This window comes from Kockiozyma suomiensis (genome assembly GCF_038497685.1).
Source record: "Kockiozyma suomiensis strain NRRL Y-17356 unplaced genomic scaffold V2V93scaffold_7, whole genome shotgun sequence".
In the NCBI taxonomy this organism is placed as follows: domain Eukaryota; kingdom Fungi; phylum Ascomycota; class Lipomycetes; order Lipomycetales; family Lipomycetaceae; genus Kockiozyma; species Kockiozyma suomiensis.
Genome location: NW_027117670.1, coordinates 776069 through 797862, shown reverse-complemented (window position 1 = coordinate 797862; position 21794 = coordinate 776069). Strand labels below are relative to the sequence as shown.

Genomic DNA, 21794 nt, shown 5'->3' with positions numbered 1-21794 from the left:
TATAGCCAAGTTTCCGGATCGAGTATATAATTTACATGAAATTTGAATTCATAACTTTTATATTCCAAAGCGCCAGCTGAGCTTGCATAACGCAACCATAAAATATACAAAAAAAAATATCAACCGAATCTCTATACTAAGAGGCACACACAGAGCAAATCAACTTTTTGTTTTTGAAATCTATCTTAGACATCGGTACAATCACTTCTCTATTCTATTCTAATCCATCTAATCTAGAATAACCCCTCAATCTCACCGTCGTCAGAGACTTCGACATCCATGAACCCACAATGCGTAGGTAATCCTGGAATCGTCTGAATCTCAGCAGCCAGAGCATACAAGTACCCGGCACCAATAGAAGCACGCACATCACGAATCGGAACAGTGAATCCGGTGGGAACTCCCTTAAGCGCTGGATCATGCGAAAGACTGTACTGTGTCTTTGCAATGCAAATCGGTAAATTTCCAAAACCTTGGCGAGTGTACGTATCAATTTTCTCGCGCGCAAGGTCGCTCAGCTCGACTTTATCGGCGCCGTACATATTTTGGGCTATCGCATTCAATTTTTCTTCAACAGTCATATCCAAGTCATAAAGAAATTTGAAATCGCTTGGTTCGGCTCGGTTAGCGGCAGCAATAACTCCTTTTGCCAGATCGATTGAACCCTTGCCACCTTCAGCCCAGTGATTAGAGCAAATAGCATCGTCAGCACCGGCTTTGATAGCTTCCTCACGAATACACGTAATCTCAGCCGCAGTATCTGTTTCAAACTGGTTGACTGCGACCACTACCGGAAGACCATACTGCTTAGCATTGGCGATTTGTTTCATTAAATTGGTACATCCTTTACGCAAAAGCTCAACGTTTTCCTGTCGGTAAACATCCGGAAGCGGGACACCGGGGGTAACATTTGGACCACCTCCGTGAAGCTTGAGTGCTCGAACAGTGGCAACAATGACAACGACGTCAGGAACAAGGTCGCTAGAGCGACATTTGATGTTGAAGAATCTCTCGCCACCCATAGTAAAATCAAATCCTGCTTCAGTAACGACATAGCCAATCTTCTCAGTCTCGTTCTCACCAGGTTCAGTGCCGGCAAGTTTCAAAGCAATTTTGTCAGACAAAACGGAGTTCGCCCCAATCGATATATTGGCAAAAGGACCCGCATGCACAAAAACAGGCGTTCCTTCGAGAGTTTGCATCAAAGTAGGCTTAATAGCATCTTTCATCAAAGCAGTTAAGGCACCACCTGCGCCAATATCATCGCAAGTAATAGGCTCGCCTGATCTTGACGAAGCAACAACCATACTGCCCAAGCGCTCACGCATATCGGAAAGAGAACTAGAGAGGGCTAGAACAGCCATACACTCACTGGCTACAGTAATGTCAAATCCAGTTGAGCGAGTATGACCTTTCTCAGCCGGGCCTTGACCGATTGTAATGCTACGGAGATGACGATCATTGCAATCGACAACACGGCGCCATGTGATAGTATCAGGATCAATGTCAAGACGCACAAATTTTTTAATTTCCTCGGGAGTCAAATCATCAGGATCGGTCTTACTGATGCCGAGTTTCTTCAACCGACGAAGCATGACTGAAGAGAACTTACGGACACCTTGCTTGGCTGGAACAAGTCGCTTGTACAGAGGTCCGTCTTTCTGCGATTGTTCATGAAACATACGTGTATCAATAGCGGCAGCAAGTAGATTTGTAGCCGCTCCAATAGCATGGATATCACCAGTAAGATGCATATTGAACTCATCCATGGGAATAACTTGAGCGTAACCCCCGCCGGCAGCGCCTCCTTTGATACCAAAGGTAGGACCCATTGAAGGTTGACGGACATTGGCAAAGGCAATTTTGCCGAGATGGGCACCAAGAGCTTGAACAAGGCCCACAGTAGTCGTCGACTTGCCCTCACCCAGTGGAGTGGGCGTAATACCAGTAACCAAAATATATTTTCCATTCTTGCGGTGCTTGAGACGATCTAGAACGGAAAGTTGTACTTTGGCTTTATACGAGCCGTAGCTCTCAAGTTCATGATCAGTGATGCCAATCTCTTTCGCAAGATCGCGAACATTTTTGGGCTTCTGACTACGAGAAATCTCGTAATCACTAGGCACCTGATCCAGAGTCGTCAAAGGCAAAGGCGTAATATGTCGTTTAGCTTGCTCAGAATAGAAGCGCTTGGCTGAGTCAACCACATTCTGCAACAGCATGGCAACAGTCATCGGACCTACACCACCCGGAACTGGAGTAATCATTGATGCAACGGAAGACGCAGAGGAGTAATCAACATCTCCCACTAGGCGCTGGCCAGACTTTCTGGAAGAATCTGGAATGTAATTTGTACCAACATCAATTACAACAGCACCAGGCTTAATCCATTCGCCCTTGACAAACTGAGCTTTGCCAATAGCAGATACAATAACGTCGGCGTCTTTCAAATAAGTTTCGAGATTCTTTGTGCGCGAGTGACAGACGGTGACAGTCGCGTCCGCATTGCGTAACAATGATGCAACAGGGCTACCCACAATGTCACTCCGACCCAGAACAACAACGCGCTTACCAGAGAGCTCGACTCCAGCGTTCTCGAGAAGCACCATGACACCCTTCGGAGTGCACGGAACAAAGAGAGGTGAGCCTCCGCGTTTAGCTAACTCACCAGCATTGAGAGGTCCAAATCCATCGACATCTTTCTCAGGAGATACTGCGTTTGTTACAGCAATTTCAGAGATGTGTTTTGGTACCGGCAGTTGAACCAAGACGCCATGCACGGAGGGATCATTATTCAGAGCGTCAATTTCGGAGAGCAGCTTGTCTTTGAGATTAGTGAAAGAAAAGAGAAGTTTGTATTTCAATATTTGCCATACCTGGGACTGGGTGATATTTTCAGGAAACTTCTTAAGCGTGCAGACGATGTTGGCCTACAAATGACAGTTAGAATAATAATCTATCACCCAACAGCAGGCCGCTAGTGGCATACCTCTTCAGCAGCCTTAAGCTTCATCCGAACATAAGTAGTCGAGTCTGGTCTACCACCAACTTGTATAATAGTGAGCGAGGGTTTAAAGAGAGGATTTGTAGCTTGCGCTGCGCTGATTTCCGCATTGATAGATTCGCGGATCGATCTGTATGGCGTTAGCCTTCCTAAATAATAGACAAAAAATCACATATGTAAGAGAGCATACTTTGCAAGAGCTTTGCCATCAATGACCTGACCAAATTCTTCGAGCCGGGACTCAACCTCGGCAGCAGCAGTAGAAACTGGTGGCAGCCTAAGCACCAAAGCTGAGCTGAAGGGACGCGAGCAATAGAGTTTGCCGGCATTAACAAACTTTGCGGCGCTGCCTAGATCTAGGGCTAGGGGGATTGACTGAGACACGAGGCGGTGCCTGGCTATGCTCGGAGAGAGTCTCGAAGCGCGGGACAGCATTGTAACCAATTGGAGCAGCTACAGGGGAAACTGAATATTGGTTAGTGTAAGGGTAGGAAAAAAATAGAAATATTGTGTGCCGTTGGCCTCTTACTGCAAAAAAATGGGTTCTGAACCGACACAAACAGTGATGGGTGATCTGGTTGTGAACCGATGGAGTACAGCTGTTCTTGCAAGTTATAGTGAGTTAACAGTACTGTAAATCAGCAACACCACCTATAAAACTATCCAATTCGTCGAATTTCTTTGAGCGGCAAATTGGATTCGAATATAGTGATACAACCGGGATCAGAAGCCTGCCAGATAGCTAGTCGCGCAGATTGAGTAGTTTTGCACGCGGATTGATATAGCAAATTGCAGCAACCAGAAATAGACTAAAAGCTCAGCCAAATTGTTTAAATAGCTCAGATACGACAGCCCAAAGCCCAGAGACGGAGAGAATGCTATAGCAAGCAGCGACAGCCAGTATTCGGCGAGCGAGAAGCGGATGCCTAAAAATTTCGCGCGATGCGTGGCGTTCGATGCCAGCCAGAGCTTAAATGTCATCATTAAGGCTCTTGTAGATGTTCTGCTTATACGCGCCTTTGTGCCAGTGCTCCGCATTATATGTAATATTAGGTCGTATAATCAAATAACATTCTTGCAAATATTTATAAAGATAAAAAGCATAATATATGGCTACCAATTATATAGTACAATCATAACACGGTTCTCCGATGCTGCACCGAACTGCGATACAAGCGAGTATAAACACCCCCATCAAGCAAATAGCAATCAATCAATCATAAAAAGTGAAATTCCAAAACTTATCTCTAGAAACTAAACTATGATATACTGTACAATTCTCCTGAAAAATAGCAAAACAAACAAAATAACAACCAAACCGAAATGAAAAAAAAAAAAGCGCGTATCGTTTAAGTGCAAATATTGAGAAAGCAAAGAGCTTCATTGCGGTTTGTTCTCAATCAAGTTCGGCTTAGCTCTTATAGCAGTCATCGTCGTCGGATTAAACACAGTCGTCCGGAAGTTGGATGTGGCAACAGAGTCACGCAGTCCTATCGACTCTCGTATACTCTGATCCTCCTGACTGTCATATGTGGCTCCTGAATACACCGACATTCCACGATTAGGAGCTGGCATGTAATACGGAGTAGCCTCTGAATTTGCATACGGCACACCCTGCTGACCAGCAAAGTCACCATGTGGTTGTCGCTGATGCTGTTGCTGCTGTTGCTGCTGTTGCTGTTGTTGCTGCGGAGCATATGCGTCGTAATCGTTCGACTGCAGATTCATAGATAACGTTGAAGGAGAATGCACACTACCTGCGTGTTCAAATGGCATCTCCGGAATAGGAGGAACATAAGAAGGAGAATTGGGATTTGACCGATTAATAACACCTGGAATATAGGCGATAGGGATGATATTCGATGCGCGCGTGACGGCAGAGTCGGCAACCGAATGAACGGTGTGAGCAGACTGAGCAGCCTCAGGAATATTGTATACGTTATTTTCGTTGCCTGACAAAAGTGACGAGGTTCTATCTCGTTTTTCGTCATCTGTGATCGATCGCGACAAACGCGAATTTACCGACTGCGTTCTTCTCTTTCGGAAGAAAAAGAATAACGCAGCGATCACTACGGCGACAAACACAAGACCACCAACCACGCCGCCAGCAATCGCGCCGGTGTTTGACGATTTGCTCAACGGATGAGCTGCAGAAGATGCAGCCGCAACAGCACTTTCGGAAGCTGATGCAGCGGCATCGCCAGAGCTGCTCGATGAGATGCAATAAGTTGTCGCGCACGAAGAGCACGTCTGAAGAGTCAGCTGACACTGTTCATTCTCGCTGCAGTCGGGACAAGGTGGATTTGTACTGTTGCATGAAACACATGACCGACCAATTAGCGGAAATCCCATAAAAAAAGAGTCCATGACGGCTGTTTTTTTAGAGGTAACTGGATTAGAATGAGTTGTCAAAGGAGGTCTTCGATGATTGTGACAGTTGCAGATAGCGTAGACCACCTCATATGCGCACTGTGCTTGCGTGTTTATGCATCAAACCCTAATATGATTTTGCATTTAAGTATGTATTTTTGGCTACGAACATATTCCTATTCTGGCAGTATTCAGATTGTATTTGTGTATTTATCTATAACTATCTTACACACCCACCTTAGACTGTATTTTCCAAGTTACTGCTCCATCTTGTCTCCGTCTGCGGGCTTAGCCTGCTGCAAACCTCCTTCACTAGCTATCCGAACAAACTTGAGTGAGCCCATTCCGTTCCATTCTTCATTCCATTCTCTGAGAGCCTTCACAATCTCTTGGTCTAATAAGTTGGGCACATCTATCGGATTTGAACATCAATAACTTGTTCGCTATCACAAATGGATAAATCAGAAACTTACAGAATCCAGTTTTAAACTCGTCCATTTCGAAATCACGTCGCGTTTGAAGTGAATCCTGACGGCTAGAGGAGGGACGGCCTGGCCTTCGGCTGGCTTGCAGTTGTGCGATTTCTGCATCATCACGGCTGATGAAACTGTCAAGATGTTAAAATCTGTACAATGGCTTATGTGGTTCACGCTGGCATCAGATACATACTCTTGAATCATAGTCTTGACCTCGTCCTCTGTGAATATCGTTTTTCCTTTATTTTCAGGCCGATTCGTACGAACTTTCAAAAATCTAAACCGCAGCACTTAAACATAACATTAGTATCACTGCTCAAAATCAAGAACATATTGCTATCTACCTTGTACATCACGTACTGAGTTGCGGTCCATCTTCTGCTTTGTGACTTTTCTCTCTCTTAGCGTCGCTCGATTCAACTGTTGAAACTTGCGCGCTTTAGGATGAACTCCCGCTCCATTTTTCAACTTCTGCTCAACTTTCTTCAACGATTTTGCAATAGGCATAGCTTAGCGTAATGTACAAATCAGCGACTGGTTAAAACACCAAGAAGGACTTGAGAATAAGAATCGCAGTTGGGAGATTTTTTTCGGAATTTAAAGCTTAACGTTTGCGGCTGCTGACTGAACAAACTCTGTTTGTTTATAGCTGCGCGTGCTTCTCGCGCCAGACGAGTTCCTGAAATTTTGACGAGAGGTTATTGTTTCCAAGTTCAACAAAGTCACCGTCTTATCCGTTAGAGATAATCTAAATATTTATGAGCATTACCTTTCTAGGTAAATAGCATTTTATTAGGCGCTCGAGCTTGCTCAACCAGAGATGGGTATCACAGGTGTGTATTCAATATCTTTGCGCGTGAGGAACAAAGGAATCTGCTGCTAACATTGGACATGTCTAGGACTGCTGCCTCTTTTAAAATCAATTCAACAGCCTACCCATCTAAAAGAGTTTGCCGGACAGGTCGTAGGTGTAGACGGATATGTGTGGTTACATCGCGGGGCTATTGCTTGCGCTGCAGATTTGGCATTAGGCAAACCCACGCACAAGTAAGTGGCTGTGATTTCTTATGCATTTGATTCGTTCTGATGGAAATTTAGGTATGTTGATTACGCTATGCATCGAGTCAAGATGTTGCAGCATTTCGGAGTGAAGCCATATCTCGTTTTTGACGGCGCCAATCTGCCCAGTAAACGACATACAGAATTAGATAGAAAGAGGTAAGCCAGTAAATACAAAGCATTACTTTCTAGCTGCCATATTTATTAACCTGAACACTTCTAGGGGTCGCGCGGAAGCTAGAGAGACTGCTATGAAGCTGCTAAATTCCGGACGTGCCAATCAAGCGCATGAGTATTTTCAAAAATCTATAGACATTACTCCGGCAATGGCGGCCATGTTCATCAGGGTAAGTTTGTTCGGCTGGTAGAGTTGTATTCATAATTACTAAAACAATCTGCAGTCGCTTGAAAAAGCAAACGTGCCGTACGTGGTCGCGCCCTATGAAGCCGACGCCCAACTTGCCTACCTCGAAAAACTTGGCCTGATATCGGCAATAGTTTCGGAGGATTCCGATTTATTGGTGTTTGGTGTCAGCTGTCTTCTTACAAAGCTTAACGAATATGGAGACTGTATTGCACTTCGACGATCCAAGCTAGGCGAGTGCAAGGACATTGACCTATCGTCTTTTGATGACACATTATTTCGGCATATGGCGATTATTGCTGGCTGTGATTATACACCTGGAATTCCAAATGTTGGATTGAAAAAAGCACACATGTATCTCAAGAGATATAAATCTGCTGAACGCGCCATGAGAATGATGGCCTTAGACGGCAAAATCAAAATACCAATGAATTTTCGTCAAGAGTTTGAGCGGGCTGATATTACGTTTCAATATCAGCGTGTGTACGATCCTATCCTGAAGAAAGTGATCATGTGGAATGAACTGAAGGACTTCGAGATTTCGGAAAGTCTTGACCACTCGATTGGACCGTATGTATTGTTTTCGAGTTCATTCTTTGAACATCACTAATAAGGGGTTAGGCCTATTGACGATGATATTGCAAGAGGTATCGCCAACGGGCGCCTCGATCCTACTACGTATGAAGTCATCTCTGAGCATCTATCGTCAACGGAACGACTTGCTTCATCCGGAAAACCCCTCGTACATTACTTTCGTATGTTTTATGTTTTCAGCATCTGAATGTATTTTACAGGCGTCACTAATTTCAAATAATTCTGAAATTATAGAACGACTCACTCCACGATCTCCACTCTCAGATGTTACAAACTCGCCTAAAAAGTCACAGCCTGCTCTTATGTCCTCATTTTCCGTTTGGCCGCAACCAAAACCTGCTCGTCAGGCGGATTTTTCTGAAAAAGAAAGACTCGCAATAAAACGAATACGGGCATTATCACCGCAGCATACCGATGAGAATTGTTCCAATGTGGTTGTTAATAGTCGATATTTCTCTGCTGCGACTATAGCTAATGATCTACCGGAAGAAAATCTTGCTGAAAGTGAAAATTTGGAAATTAGCGATGAAGATATGCAGGCTACCTTTAACGATATTCATCGATTGGAAAGTATGAATAATGAAAAGCATGATTCACTACAGCAGACGATTATGCTGGCAGAAAAGGAAGATACTGCAATTGAAAGTCCGCAAAATAGCGGTTCTCAGCAGACTTCGAATGAAAAATCTACGATATCAATGACCCGATCGTCGCGTTTTGACGCATTCACCCTCACACCTCCACTTTCAGCAAAATCAGGCACTCATTGTCCCCCGCTGCGACAGATGACGGCAGATTCCTCTCCATCTTCAATGATCTCAACGCCTCGTTTATCGTCTACGACTTCATCCTCCTTACTTACACCTCTTTCGTCAAGACCAGCATCATTCACAGAAGGCACTATAACCCCTCTCTTGTCGAAAAATAGATTTCTGCACTTCAGTGCTCCATGTGATTCTTGCGAGTCTCCACTCAGCACGTCACTTACTCGTCGCCCATCAGTCAGAAGACCAACTGTCAACGGAAAAGGTATAGGAAGCATGCCAACTTTATCAAAATCTTCTCGCACCGTGTCGTTAGATCGGTATGTGTCTAGCAACAATATACAGGCTAAAAGAGTGCGCTCGGAAACTTCAACACAGCGGTTGAAAAGCGCAAAGTCAGAAGCATGGTCATTTCAATCTCATCTTGATCGATTTCGCGCGTCGTAACTCATATTCGTATTTTTTTTTCGCTGCATTACCTTTTTCTTGCGAGATGGGAGTTTATGGTCATCCGACCCGTTAACATCTGAAATGACATGTAATTTTATGATATTTATTTTAGCTGGGCAGAATGACGGAAACGTTGAACTATTTTAGCTATATAATAGAACAGCACGAAAAGTAAGACAAAATAGCAAAACAAGCCGAGAACCATGAAATGACAAAACTATATAAGAAAATTACGAATAAGAAAATACCAAAGGTCAAAAACTAACTATCTGAATTGAGAGTTCGGTAGCAGTATAAGCTATGTATGTGCAGTCGAAAAAAAATGAAAGAAAAAAATCAAAAGCTGCAACGCATCCATTAAATATTCGTAAAGCAATATATTAGAGAAAATAAATGGAATCTTTCGAAATAGCTTACATACTCGGAAACGCGCAGCAGCTAAAGCAAAATATAAACCATATATATCAACAAGACATTAAAATGAAGAAACTAACTAAACAGCGTACTTCCGAGTCCACTCTCTAGCAGTCGCCTCGTACTTTGCTCTGTCAGTTTTGTACACATGAGCGATCTCAGGCACTAAAGGATCATCAGGATTAGGATCTGTCAGCATTGAACAAATCGATAGTAGCACTTTCGATATAGTCAAAGCTGGAGACCACTGGTCCCTTAAGATATCTAAACAAATGCTACCATTGCTATTGATATTAGGATGGTAGATGCGAGTTGTGAAGCTCACCTAAGAGAAATGTTAGCATTCTGATCTGCGACAACTGTAATCACAATAATACGGTCAGGTAGTATTATCATTAAAGTATATGCAAATATATAGTATATTTGGATAAAATTGACAAATAAGAGTTACTCACTTTAGGTGGCTTGAAAGGATAGTCTGTGGGGAAATGGATTGCGAGAAAGAACACACCACCGCTATACGGCGAGTCACCAGGACCCATAATAGTAGCTTGCCAGTGGAACTAAAACCAAATAAAAGTAAGTAGGATGCAGTTGTTGAAGCCAAGAATACTAAAGACGTACCAAATCGTCACCAATAGGTCCCGCGGAGCACGAAGAGGGCGGGTCTCTAATAGGATTTGTCAGCAATGATTCATTAGTGAAATGAATGTATTCCATTATAGAAACATTTGCACCCCGTCTGCAGTCTCAGACCCCTTCTTTTCGTAGCTAGCCGCCAGAGCGGGTCGGAAGTCACGCGCCGCGTCCCCTCACGATGCAGATAAAAATAGTCGACGACGTCGTTTCTGTCTACATCCTTGAGGGCGATTGTGGACATACAAGTCGCTGTTTGAAAACAGTAGTCGCCGAGGAGGAAGAATGGGAAGAGAAAGAAGAGGAGGAAGAGAAGATGGGATCCGAGAAGAGACAGGAGGCGGGCCTCGCAACGTCGACGAGACGGCGCAGGAAGCAGACAGGAGGAGCACTCACCGACCAAGGTCTGATAGTTCTTTGCTGATACGCTTTAAAGCCATTGCGATCCGGATATTATACTATATTTACTTATTCGGAGGGGTTGGTCGAAGGTGGTGATGGAACAGAGCAGTTGAAGGAGGCGAGGAGCGACAAGAGACGGCGGAGGCTCGGTCTGCACAACTCTCGCAATGTTGAGGCTCTCTGCTGATTCCCGCCATTCCACGGTCTTCCTTCACCCGTACCCTATCCCAGCATATATACGGAAACTGTATGCAGTTATGCTACTACTATATTCGGTATTATCTGACTATAAACATCTAAATATTTACAATCCGTCAAAATCTCCGTCATCGTCTTCGATATCGCCCTCCTGGATCTCAGTCGCAAGCCTGCAATCTTACCGTTAGTTTTTGCCCCGTAAAAATACAAGTCAAATTAGAGGCACTTACTCCTTCTCTCTTTCTCTTGCCTCCTCGACATTCTTCAGTTCCACACGGTGCTGGTTCATCGGGTAGCGCATAGCCTTCACGCTCTCGTTATGAAGAGAAATGCAGAACTTAATACGCTCATGAAATGCTACATTAGGCTCCTGAGTAGAGTAGATATCCAGAATTTCCTTGCTCTGCATAAACCCCTTCTCATGGTCAATCGTAGCCTCTATCACTCCATCGCGAATTGCCTTGGCAACAATGTACTCGGCGCTTTCCTCCGAGTCAAGATGAAGTCGAATGCATATGTCGCGCAACGATATTTTTGCGTACGAAAGACTCATCATGCGAATACCAGTCTTAATCACGTTTTGACGAAGACGGAGAATGAGCATATACGTGCCGTCCTTCTTGAATGTATCACGATACTTTGCAATAGTCTCGGAGAATTGAGGCACATCTCCAATACGCACAGCCTGCACAAGATCCATATACGGTCGTAGAGCATTTTTGTACATCGGCTCCCGAAAAAGCGAACGCTCAGGAATATCTCCCATAAGCAGCTCGATAATGACCTTAAGCTTCTGCGCCGACTGCAGAAATCCAGCAGCATGTGTCGTCTGTGGAGCCTTGCGGATGGCACCAATTAGACTCTCGTTTGCTGCCGTGTAGTCGAGCTGAATCGCATTGATACGGCCAACATAGTACAAGTATCGTGCCACAACAGAAGTGGCTGCCGTATCAGGGAAGTCCCCCTTCAGCACAAGCTGGTGAGCTTGCGAAATAGCCTGAGTATTGAGATAGTTTCGAAGTAACAGAGTCATAATCATTGCTCGTGTTTCCGTATCATGACGAAGAGTAGCTGTGCGAAGAACCCCAAGAAGCAGCCTGTAAACATCTATTAGTATATTTGCCTATTAATTCACAAAGACAACAGGATATCCCTACGGTCGGATCTCAATTAACTTATGATTCAGTTCTTTAGAGTGAGCATAATAGAACCACATCTTCGCAGCAAGAGCATCTAATGTTCGTCGATTGTAAGTACGCAAAACGTTGATTACTTCATCGTTGAAGGCATCTAGTTTAGCCGCATCACCCTGGTCCAACAAATACACCTGAACCAACAGTAAAACGTAAATATCAATCTCCGGAAGAACAGTCAATGATGGAGAATCCGCCTCCGTCGAAAAAGAAACATCTTTTCCAAGGTATTTGAGAATCAATTTGGCAGACTCGTGCTCCATCGAAGTGTAAGCAGCCTCCAATGCTCTAACAATGATATCAGATGTCAAACGACGACGAAGAGCACCGAGACCGCGCAAAACACGCATCGAAAACCTAGGCTCAAAATTTATTGCCGCTTTTTCAAGAAATCCAAAGTTTTGCTTGATATCTGTATACAACTTGTTAGAATGAGATACTCAGATCAGCAATCAAGACCCCGCCTCCTTGGTCGATAACGATCATCTGGCTTTCAATCTTGATTCTGTGAACAAAATCCACCATTCAAATAATTACCACTTAAAACCAAAGCCGCAATCTCTTCAGGACTCTTTTCCTTCTCTGGGATCTTCTCTGGCGTGTCAACATCCATCTTCTCGCCCTTGGGCTCCTTCTCTTTCAGATCTTCCGCAGCCATGATAAATAGAGAATGAGCCAATCCAATATACAAATCGTATTACAAAGACACTGAAAATTCTAAAAAGAATTAAATATTGAAGTGATCAGCAAGACTATGCGGTAGAACGGACTAGCTAGCTGGCTTGACCTTTGTGTGAGAGAGAGCACTCTCGAGACTGAGCGTATACTCGATTTAAGGTTTTGGGACCTTCTGGACGAACTCTGCATTGGATACGTATGTTTCAGAACTGATACGTAATTTTCAGACTGAACTCTAATTTGCCGAATGTAAACAATGAGCCTCTCGCAGAAACCAGCACGCGTCCGTTCAGCATATTTATCTCCACCAGCTGAGATCTGTTTTTGACACGTATAAAGGATTTGCAGTTGTATCTCAAGACATGTCCTCGTTTAGCAATATTCTTTACTCGCTCTCAGAGTCGGCATTCTCACTCTCCTCTCTCGATTTTTCGCGTCCAGAGAACTTCACAACAGCAGTACTTCAAAGAGGGAATGTGACGTCTCTCATTCGCGATGTCGACGCAGAAGAACAACAGTTGCTAACAGTTGACAAAACTGAGAAACGCGTCATGTTAAGAAATGGTGTGACCGACAGGTCAGTCACAAAAGGAAAAGAGAATATCAAGAGTTGCGCGATTACCCCATTGAAGAAACGAATGGAGGAGAATCCAGATTTGGATATTGAAGAGATATGCGCTGAACTTGAACGTCTTTTGAAAATATAGTATGATTACGTTATGACTTATAAGTTCAAATATCTTGAAAATTGAGCTAAACCAACATTAACTATAGTCCTGCTGCTGGCGAGATTGCCGATCGGATAAGTCACTACAAAGAGCGCTCACATGCCCTTAAAGAGTCTATAGCGCGAAATGAGCAGTTGGTTGAAGAGGTTTGAAATTTTGCTATAGGTTGACTATTAAATGAGTTCTTGGCTAACAATTATAAAGCAAAAACTTCGTCTAAACACATTGCATTCGTCGACAAATTTTCCGTATTCAAACTCGTAAATGCTAGGATGCGAGGCTACGAAACCGCGCATTAAAAATGCTCCTTTGCAGAGCAGAATAACGTAGAGCGAGAGGCGATATGTACGATAGAGCAATGAAATAATGGCTATGGGGTTTTGGGAATTAATGCAATAAATGTTTATATAACTAAAAGTACAAATTAAAAAAAAACGGGCGACAATCACTTATCTTTTTTGGCCTCAATGGAAATCGGTATAATCTCTTCATGCTTAATGACTGTCTTGATCTCCTTCTTTAGTCGCTCTTCTTTCTGGGCTTCTTCTATCCGTTGCAAATAACCCATATATAACGTCACCTCTGCAATAAGCACCACGAAGCTGGCAAATAAGGATAAAAGTAATCTTTTTCCAGTAGTCAAACTAGAACCTGCCCAAGTCCAAACAGCGAAACCGACAGACACAACTGAGAATAAAACATTGATAATGACAGAAAGTTGATTCTTGAGTTCTTTCTTGTCAAAAGATTCGTAAAATGGCGTTGCTAATTCGGGAACAGTCGAGGCAATCATATCTTGATATTCTTGTTCTTGCAAGCGGATTCGCAGACGATTCATTCGTGCTGCGTACTCGGGGTCCTAGTTGCTCAAGTGTGTAAATATTGTATTATCTATGAGCAATGCGAGAATTAACAACTTACGATTTTCTTTTCGGGCTTTGGAGGAATGTAAACACCCGAACCAACTAGTAGCTTGTCAAGAGAGTATTTATCTGGTTGCTGAAGCTCCAGTACTATCCGTGTCAAAGAATTGTGTGTAATATATGGAGTATCCTCGGAAATTTTCTTCTTCTCTGAATCCTCGCCAATCTTCAAGTTGAATAAAGATATAGCTTCTGTTATAAATGGAGTCTTTGTTAATGTCGGCATTTTGAAATTGTAATTGGTGCCGTGAAAGAAAAAGGAGAGTATGAGATTATGATATGTGAAGATAAGCCGGAATTTGAGCTGGTCGCACTTTGAGGTCCAATGTCCCAACTAGAAGCTAGCCTAACAGCGGACAAGCCAATCTATACTTCAGTGATTTGCTTTTCAAACAAAGACAATGAAACTCATGTCTACTATTCTGTTATCGGTATCGTAAAGTAAATTTTAATCATATCTTAATTCTTATGCACTTTCTAGCTTGATCATATTATACATAAAATAGCAAGTAAAAAAAACAGCTGTTTTGACATTTAACCACCAGTAGCTTCTCTATACCATCGTACAGTCTTATCTGATCCTACACTCACAAATCCCTGAGGCAGAGATGTTCCGGATGTCTTTGTCCACTTGACAGCCCATATTGCGCCATCCGAGTCAGCCTGGGTCGCCACGCACTCAGTTTGCTCAACAGACCACACTTTAAGCGTCTTATCAAATGATCTGTTGTGAACATAAGAGGTTAATATTTATAAATTTCTCGCCAAATACATTAGTTACGTACCCAGTGACAATATATTCTCCCTCGAAATTCCAGTCTAGCGACATGATCCACTGCGAATGACCCGCAAGATTAAATACCATCTCGCTAGACTTTACACTGTACACAGTGACCACATTCGAGTCTCCTGCGGCGGCTAAGAGTTTGGATAGTGGAGAAAATGCAACCGCTCGAACCGATTTTGTGTGTCCTGTAACAATAATTAGTCAAGATTTGAGATAAGAATAAGAGACAAATAACGAGTGCTTACCGGGAAGGGAGAAAGATAATCTTGCTGTTTCTGTATCAAAGATGTACAGCCCCCCATTTTCGTGTCCGGTGGCAATATAACGACCATCATTCGACTGCGTAAAAGGAAGTTAGTAGCTTCGCTAAACTTGCAGCGAGATCAACAAGTGAGTCATACGTAGTCGATGCATAGTCCCGGTGTTCCTTTAGTTTCTAAATAGCCACAGGCTACTGGATCATCTCCCCGGACGTCCCAGACAGTCACGTTGCCGTCGATACCAGTAGCTGCAAGGAATGCTCCATCTGGAGAGAACACTACAGCCCAAAATGTTTTCTCCGCTAAAATACAACACGTCAGTAACTCAATTAACGTATTAGCTTGCAATTGGGAACTCCGTACGGCTACTAATAACACTATGCTCCTTTCCGTCTAATAATGACCATAATGATATCGACCCGTCGAATCCGACAGCGGCTACAAGATCAGCATCTGGACTCGCGCTGAGATGATGAATACCTGTACGATGCGGAGTCTTGATTTCGTGAGCTAATGCGTGACCAGTATTTAGAGCGTCAAAAAATCTAATTGTGGAATCTCCAGTGGCTGTAATCACATAGTCTTTAGTGGTGACGACGGAGAAGATGTCGGTGGGGTGGGCTAGAAGAATGCATTAGTATTTTGATTCAGATCACGAGAAGTATTACGAGGTAAACTGACCAGCACTAGTCTGATCTGTAGAGAAAAAATTTTTGCTCTGAATAAGATTAGATTTGTTAGTGATCTTCAACAAGATAGGAAAGAGCAGCGAGTACCATTGTGAGGAGTTTCCGTGAAGAGAGTCACTTGACGGGCGACGATCTAAGAGCCCAAATCAGAACAAGAGCGACAGCCTCAAAATGAATAAAAGAGATATATAAAATCAGTAAGCGAGTTTCTGATCTGAACCACGGTAACAACTATAATTCGTTAAAACTATAATAAAATAATAGGTCTCAATTAGAATTGGCCTGGCCAGTCCGGCTTTGACTTTAGTGTTTAGGATTAAGCAAAATCCGAGTTGTGCGGCGTTCAACCTATAGCCGGTTTTAGTATTGGATGTCATATTATCCTCAATTAGGTAACTTTTCTAAGAGTAAAAACCAATATTCATACAGTTTTGCTCACATGTTACCAGTCAGGGATAAGGTAGGAATGTTGATCTCTTACTTCTTATAATGAGGTTATATTATGCAGTGTGAACCGTGAGCTGCGTTAAGATATGTCATGGAAAGACCCTCTAAGAGATATGAGAGCTACTTTATGAACTAATCACTTTATTCTACTGCAATTATTTAAATGACAAGATAAACAATAGCAGCAGTCATTAATTTCGGGACACAGTATTTCGGTGTTTGATCCGTTTTTGACTATATCAATTGCAGAAACCCTACTGTTACTAAGTATGCCACTATCGCGGCTCCATCAACGCCTATTAGCGTAACTTCTCGCTAGTTGCATGGCCTTCTGCTCCCTAATTCCATAATTTGGCCTTTTTTTATGAATAAATGCAGTATTCTGGTAAGTGCTATTATCCTCTGAAATGAAAGAAACCGCTCTGAATTCCGCAGTGATATCTATCTCGAACAGGCCAAGACATGGACCAGATTGCTGCGCAACCACAGCTACTGTCTATCTTTGGGTGAGGCTGAATGACCTGGATTGGATAGCTGCCTCAATAGTCTCTCACTCCTTTGTTCCGTTTCACCGGAATTGAAACGGCTTTCATCGCGACTTTAGGCTGCATTTAATACCAAGCATCCCACTCTCTTCCACCACTCGTCAGATGCACGCGCATGTTCATATATGAAAGAAAATGTCATTCAATTGCTTTCTTCTGTCGATCTATTTTTATTTGTTTGGCTTTGCAACTCAAACATTGGCCTCGTTTAGCTGCTCATGCAACTCTACATGCAAAGTGACCACTTCTACGGGCGCTTACAGAGGTGTTTTGGATTCCGACGGCGTACACTTCCTCAGCATACGCTATGCAGCTCCACCTACTGGGCTTCAGAGATTTGCTGATCCTATCTCTTTTGTGCCTAACTATAATATAACGTAAACTGGTTCATTGCTCTCTTTGTGCATTTCGTGTTGGATGACTAACTCAGTCTAGATATGATGCCTCGTCGCTTCCTCCGTTTTGTATCCAAGGAACACAGGATAATGAGTCCGAGGATTGCTTATACTTGAACGTGTTCCGGCCGATCCCAGTTATTGGTGAGGCCGAGCTACCGGTGCTAGTTTGGTATAAATTTTGTTTGGTATGTCCGTAATAAAAACATGTATATTTACATCTTTTAGGATACACGGCGGTTCTTTAGCTTACGGAGGTTCAGCTGATCCGGTGATTTACGGCTCAAAACTAGCCAAATCTTCAAATATGATTGTCGTCACTTTAAACTACCGACTCGGAGTTTTGGGATTATTTGACGACGGATCAAAGACAAACTTTGCAGTTAAAGACGTCATTATGGCACTCAAGTGGGTTAGAAGTAACATTGCACTGTTTCATGGAAAGCCGTCAAAAATCACTGTTGGAGGCCAGAGTTCGGGAGCCACTCTCGTTCGGTCGTTAATGTCTACTAATAAAGCTTCTGGATTGTTCGCGCAGGCAATAATGATGTCTGATCCGGTCGATTTTGGGGTCAGTTATATATCCGTAGTGCTCTCGGTCAATCAGAGATACTAACTGATATCGATAGTTTAATACTAGAGCAACATCATACGACATCATTACATCAACATTGTATAACCGTACTGGATGTTCAGACATTAGTTGTATGCGATCGCTATCAACCGATTCGATACTTGCCGCGCAAAACTATTTATATGCTAACGCAATGGCAATGGGAAACGGAGTTAGCATGTCTCAACCTATGGTCCCTGTAATTGATGATGAGCTTATTTTGGCTGATTACTCTGTCTACATGAGTAATGGTCTTTTACCTGTTCAAGTGCCAGTGCTTATCGGCTCAACGAAAGATGAAGCAAATCCTACCATAGAGAGTGTTCTCACGACCCCTATTCCGTCTGCGTACTTTGGTCCTGTATTGGCGGAGTTTCTTGGCGAAGAGCGTGCAGCAAGCATAATTTCTTCTGGGCTTTTCCCAATCGACGATAGCGTGGATGATGCCACTCGACTTGCACTTGCTCACGTTGCTACCTTGTTCTTCTGGACATGTGCGATCCAGACCAGTGCAGCTACTCTGGCTACTACATACTCAAAAGATGTGTTCATGTATGAGATGAACGTCGGAATTACATACCCGAGCTACGTAGATTTATCTTTATGCCAAGGCAATTATGTGTGCCACGAGTCTGATCTTTACCCATTATTCGGAACTTTTAATACCTCCGCAGTAACTAGTGCGCAGCATGCACTTAGCGCAGAAGTACAACAGCGATGGTCGTCATTTATTAAAAACGGAAGTCCGAATGGTTCACATAAATACCAGCAATGGTGGCCGGTGAGTAGTGCAAAATCTATGAATGCTCTCGTTCTCGGATCGGAATCTTTTCAGAGTACTTTGTTTGCCTCACAGTGTGCGATAATGGGCAATTCTGTTAAGTTTGATTATCAGCTTTACTCTCAGTCGTAATCAGCAATTTTGGAAGACAAGTGTAAGATTAGGAGCTTTTAGATTAATCTTTTTGACCTCTATTTCTTTATAAGCTAAAAAGCCTAATAAACAAATAGAAATTGATAATCGTTGATATTGTATATAAGCACCGATGGCTGTAATTAATATATGTACAAAAAATAAATCCACCTAATGTAGTCAGCTCTAATTCTTGCCTTTCCGCTTTTCGGTTAACTTGTCGTAATCAAACATTGGTATCTTCTTCTTATTATGTTCTTCTCTTGATAAATCACTCAGAAATTTACCGGACTTTGGAATACTAGTAAGTTTCTCGTTGATAATTTCTAGGTAATCGACATCGATTGACTCCGACACCGGCTTTGTCTCTTTGTCGCTGTCCTTTGCTAATTTTCCGCTCTCGGCACGCCATACGTCTCGCACATCATCATGACATGGCCCACAAACTGTATGCATGCGTTTAACGCGACCGCATGAAGGGCACTCATTCAGACTCGTGACTGGCTTAACTTTCTTCTTATCCGGAATTAAACGGCGCATACGGCGGCGACGTAAAGACGTTTTCTTCTTTGGAACAGCAAGTACTATTCCGCCAAATGGGTTGCTAATTCCGAAATCTGATGGCGAAGGGAGGGTAGGTAGTGGAAAACGAATTGTAATCCGAGGAGTGAGCGGAGCGGCGAGCGCCGGGATGGGAAGCGACAGACGCGGCAGAATTACTGCCGAAAGGCGAATCGCCCACGAGGAGGTTAATAAGTGCCTGCTCGCCATTTCTCAAGCACTTGTCTGTGTCTGCGCTGATAATTGGTGGATAAGTATCGGCTTGCGGTTGATGCTTTAGACTCGGGACAGAAATAAAATTTCGTGCACTTCTACTACACCCTCTAATGCTGACAATTACTTGCACCAAACCCTTACACTTACCAATTTGCATAAACGCGAGAACGCTGAGTGCACGAATCGAGCCCCTCAAACACGCGTCCAGATATTGCCAGGGGCCGGTTGTTTTCAAAAGGCGCGACGCAGCCCGTTTCTCTGTTTACTCCAGCCTCTTTTTGCGACCACTACACGACACCACTTAACAATTACACTGAACAAGCTGCTCAAATAGTTTATAGCAATGGCTACCGCGGAAACTGTCCAGCCTAAAACTTATGTCGGATTTGACTCGATCACGTCCCAAATCGAGAAGAAGCTGTTGAAGAGAGGCTTTCAGTTCAATGTTATGTGCGTCGGTATGTTATTGGTGCTGTTAGTGTATGAAGATGTGCGAGAGACTATATTGACTGTGTATAGGACAAACTGGGCTTGGAAAGTCGACTCTGATTAACACGCTCTTTGCTTCGCATCTACTTGATAGCAAGGGACGAACAAGCCCCACCGAGCCTATCTACCAGACCACCGAAATTCAGACTGTTTCTCATGGTGCGTACATATAAATCTTTGCTATAGTATTGATAGACCTTTAACTTTATTTGTCTTGATAGTCGTTGAAGAAAACGGTGTCCGCCTACAGCTCAACATTGTCGATACTCCCGGCTATGGCGACAAAGTGAATAATGAACGCTGCTGGGATCCAGTTGTGAAATACATCAAAGACCAGCACTCAGCCTACCTCCGTAAGGAACTTACTGCCCAACGTGAACGCCATATTCCTGACACGCGCATCCACTGCTGTTTGTTTTTCATACAGCCCAGCGGGCACTCCCTCAAGCCTATTGACGTGGTTGTTTTAAAGAAGTTGACCGACATCACAAATATTGTGCCAGTCATCGCAAAGTCTGATGCGCTTACGCCTGATGAATTGATGGGATTTAAGGAACGTATCCGTGAGGAGTTCGCGGCAAATGGATTGAAGATGTACCCTTATGACAGTGAGCTTTTGGATGAAGATGAGCGCATGATGAATGCTCATGTCAGAGTATGTTTTGTTTTATCGGATTGACTACGAAAGTTCGATGAATTACGAGATCAAATGCTAATTAAGGTATATAGAGTATCATTCCATTTGCAGTAGTGGGATCAGAGAACGAAATCATTGTCGATGGCAAGGCTGTTCGTGGACGTAAGAGCCGCTGGGGAGTCATTAACGGTATTATACGCTTCTATCATTTCACACACTAAATTCATACTAATAACCTGCAATTAGTTGAGAATGAGAATCATTGCGAATTCGTCTCGCTGCGTAACTTTCTGACGCGTACTCATCTCCAAGATCTGATTGAGACTACGTCAATGATCCACTACGAGACCTTCCGTGCAAAACAATTGCTCTCGTTAAAAGAAAGCAATCAGCTTCAGAATCAGGCAGACCGAAGCCGTCCTATTAGCCCCGGTATGCCGGGAAATGCTGGCGCGGTATACCCGCGACCAGCGCCAGCTGTTGCAGGTCATTAAGGTAGTGAGGGATGCGTTTGTATATTGGGTTAGGATCGACTAGTTGAGTTTTTTAACACGAGCATGGACAGAAGTGCAGTATAAAAGGAATCGGAAATTTGTTTTTATTACGTTTGCTATAGTATTTGTTATTAGTCGTTGTTTGAGCCCTGTATTGTTTTATTGGTATGATACTATGATATGATTTCGGTATCGTAACACAGTGTGCTAAGTATTGTCAACTTTCCTGTATTGAGTGTAGAAGTAATGACTAGTAAGCTGTCAAAGGCTTCAACTTTAATTGGTATCTGATTGATATCTTTTTTCCCCTGTAAATCATAAACGTTACCCATAGAAACATATTCTATCTTTTTTATATCTGTAAATCACTTCTATATTATAGTTTTTTTATTTTTTTATTATTATCCTATAGTAAATCAGCTCATTTTGTGTAGTAGAAAAATCCTATATGAGCAGCAAGATCATCAGACGCCAAACTCTAATTAATGGCCATAA

At 43.1% G+C, this 21794-nt stretch overlaps 12 protein-coding genes across 12 annotated transcripts; 4 read left to right on the top strand and 8 right to left on the bottom strand.

The window, feature by feature from the left end:
* Window positions 1-41: 41 nt before the first annotated feature.
* V2V93DRAFT_370265 (formate--tetrahydrofolate ligase-domain-containing protein) lies at window positions 42-3923 on the bottom strand. Its single transcript, XM_066910223.1, has 5 exons — window positions 3534-3923; window positions 3195-3469; window positions 2990-3134; window positions 2877-2930; window positions 42-2819 (listed from the first exon to the last, which is right to left on the bottom strand). The coding sequence occupies exons 2-5, from the start codon at window positions 3437-3439 to the stop codon at window positions 234-236; spliced, it is 3030 nt and encodes a 1009-aa protein (XP_066765895.1). The 5' UTR covers window positions 3440-3469; window positions 3534-3923; the 3' UTR covers window positions 42-233.
* Window positions 3924-4053: 130 nt separating this feature from the next.
* On the bottom strand, window positions 4054-5428 carry V2V93DRAFT_370263 (uncharacterized protein). Its single transcript, XM_066910222.1, has one exon. The coding sequence runs from the start codon at window positions 5369-5371 to the stop codon at window positions 4385-4387; it is 987 nt and encodes a 328-aa protein (XP_066765894.1). The 5' UTR covers window positions 5372-5428; the 3' UTR covers window positions 4054-4384.
* Window positions 5429-5564: 136 nt separating this feature from the next.
* On the bottom strand, window positions 5565-6418 carry V2V93DRAFT_370261 (translation machinery-associated protein 16). Its single transcript, XM_066910221.1, has 4 exons — window positions 6195-6418; window positions 6044-6140; window positions 5848-5981; window positions 5565-5786 (listed from the first exon to the last, which is right to left on the bottom strand). Exons 1-4 carry the CDS (start codon window positions 6355-6357, stop codon window positions 5632-5634), a joined length of 549 nt encoding a protein of 182 aa, XP_066765893.1. The 5' UTR covers window positions 6358-6418; the 3' UTR covers window positions 5565-5631.
* A 29-nt stretch (window positions 6419-6447) lies between these two features.
* Window positions 6448-9291, top strand: V2V93DRAFT_370257 (PIN domain-like protein). The gene is made up of 7 exons (XM_066910220.1): window positions 6448-6683; window positions 6750-6897; window positions 6949-7068; window positions 7133-7256; window positions 7311-7843; window positions 7895-8028; window positions 8102-9291. The coding sequence occupies exons 1-7, from the start codon at window positions 6671-6673 to the stop codon at window positions 9076-9078; spliced, it is 2049 nt and encodes a 682-aa protein (XP_066765892.1). The 5' UTR covers window positions 6448-6670; the 3' UTR covers window positions 9079-9291.
* On the bottom strand, window positions 9200-10734 carry V2V93DRAFT_370254 (ubiquitin-conjugating enzyme/RWD-like protein). Its single transcript, XM_066910219.1, has 4 exons — window positions 10528-10734; window positions 10120-10165; window positions 9951-10058; window positions 9200-9820 (listed from the first exon to the last, which is right to left on the bottom strand). Exons 1-4 carry the CDS (start codon window positions 10569-10571, stop codon window positions 9575-9577), a joined length of 444 nt encoding a protein of 147 aa, XP_066765891.1. The 5' UTR covers window positions 10572-10734; the 3' UTR covers window positions 9200-9574.
* A 49-nt stretch (window positions 10735-10783) lies between these two features.
* On the bottom strand, window positions 10784-12719 carry V2V93DRAFT_370249 (proteasome regulatory subunit C-terminal-domain-containing protein). The gene is made up of 4 exons (XM_066910218.1): window positions 12462-12719; window positions 11889-12336; window positions 10962-11828; window positions 10784-10901 (listed from the first exon to the last, which is right to left on the bottom strand). The coding sequence occupies exons 1-4, from the start codon at window positions 12580-12582 to the stop codon at window positions 10838-10840; spliced, it is 1500 nt and encodes a 499-aa protein (XP_066765890.1). The 5' UTR covers window positions 12583-12719; the 3' UTR covers window positions 10784-10837.
* A 173-nt stretch (window positions 12720-12892) lies between these two features.
* Window positions 12893-13770, top strand: V2V93DRAFT_370248 (uncharacterized protein). Its single transcript, XM_066910217.1, has 3 exons — window positions 12893-13308; window positions 13377-13476; window positions 13535-13770. Exons 1-3 carry the CDS (start codon window positions 12965-12967, stop codon window positions 13592-13594), a joined length of 504 nt encoding a protein of 167 aa, XP_066765889.1. The 5' UTR covers window positions 12893-12964; the 3' UTR covers window positions 13595-13770.
* On the bottom strand, window positions 13543-14656 carry V2V93DRAFT_251495 (endoplasmic reticulum-based factor for assembly of V-ATPase-domain-containing protein). The gene is made up of 2 exons (XM_066907118.1): window positions 14252-14656; window positions 13543-14189 (listed from the first exon to the last, which is right to left on the bottom strand). The coding sequence occupies exons 1-2, from the start codon at window positions 14477-14479 to the stop codon at window positions 13776-13778; spliced, it is 642 nt and encodes a 213-aa protein (XP_066765888.1). The 5' UTR covers window positions 14480-14656; the 3' UTR covers window positions 13543-13775.
* A 39-nt stretch (window positions 14657-14695) lies between these two features.
* V2V93DRAFT_370242 (WD40-repeat-containing domain protein) lies at window positions 14696-16291 on the bottom strand. Its single transcript, XM_066910216.1, has 7 exons — window positions 16077-16291; window positions 15982-16018; window positions 15664-15921; window positions 15442-15602; window positions 15286-15379; window positions 15039-15225; window positions 14696-14977 (listed from the first exon to the last, which is right to left on the bottom strand). The coding sequence occupies exons 1-7, from the start codon at window positions 16077-16079 to the stop codon at window positions 14788-14790; spliced, it is 930 nt and encodes a 309-aa protein (XP_066765887.1). The 5' UTR covers window positions 16080-16291; the 3' UTR covers window positions 14696-14787.
* Window positions 16292-17116: 825 nt separating this feature from the next.
* On the top strand, window positions 17117-18902 carry V2V93DRAFT_324581 (Alpha/Beta hydrolase protein; the record flags this gene model as incomplete). The annotated part of the gene is made up of 4 exons (XM_066907475.1): window positions 17117-17358; window positions 17417-17548; window positions 17605-17947; window positions 18006-18902. 4 exons carry the CDS (start codon window positions 17117-17119, stop codon window positions 18900-18902), a joined length of 1614 nt encoding a protein of 537 aa, XP_066765886.1.
* V2V93DRAFT_370236 (mitochondrial 54S ribosomal protein bL32m) lies at window positions 18858-19729 on the bottom strand. Its single transcript, XM_066910215.1, has one exon. It carries the CDS (start codon window positions 19671-19673, stop codon window positions 19089-19091), a length of 585 nt encoding a protein of 194 aa, XP_066765885.1. The 5' UTR covers window positions 19674-19729; the 3' UTR covers window positions 18858-19088.
* A 107-nt stretch (window positions 19730-19836) lies between these two features.
* V2V93DRAFT_370234 (Septin-type guanine nucleotide-binding (G) domain-containing protein) lies at window positions 19837-21662 on the top strand. The gene is made up of 5 exons (XM_066910214.1): window positions 19837-20137; window positions 20199-20327; window positions 20390-20823; window positions 20898-20994; window positions 21052-21662. Exons 1-5 carry the CDS (start codon window positions 20023-20025, stop codon window positions 21297-21299), a joined length of 1023 nt encoding a protein of 340 aa, XP_066765884.1. The 5' UTR covers window positions 19837-20022; the 3' UTR covers window positions 21300-21662.
* Window positions 21663-21794: the final 132 nt, after the last annotated feature.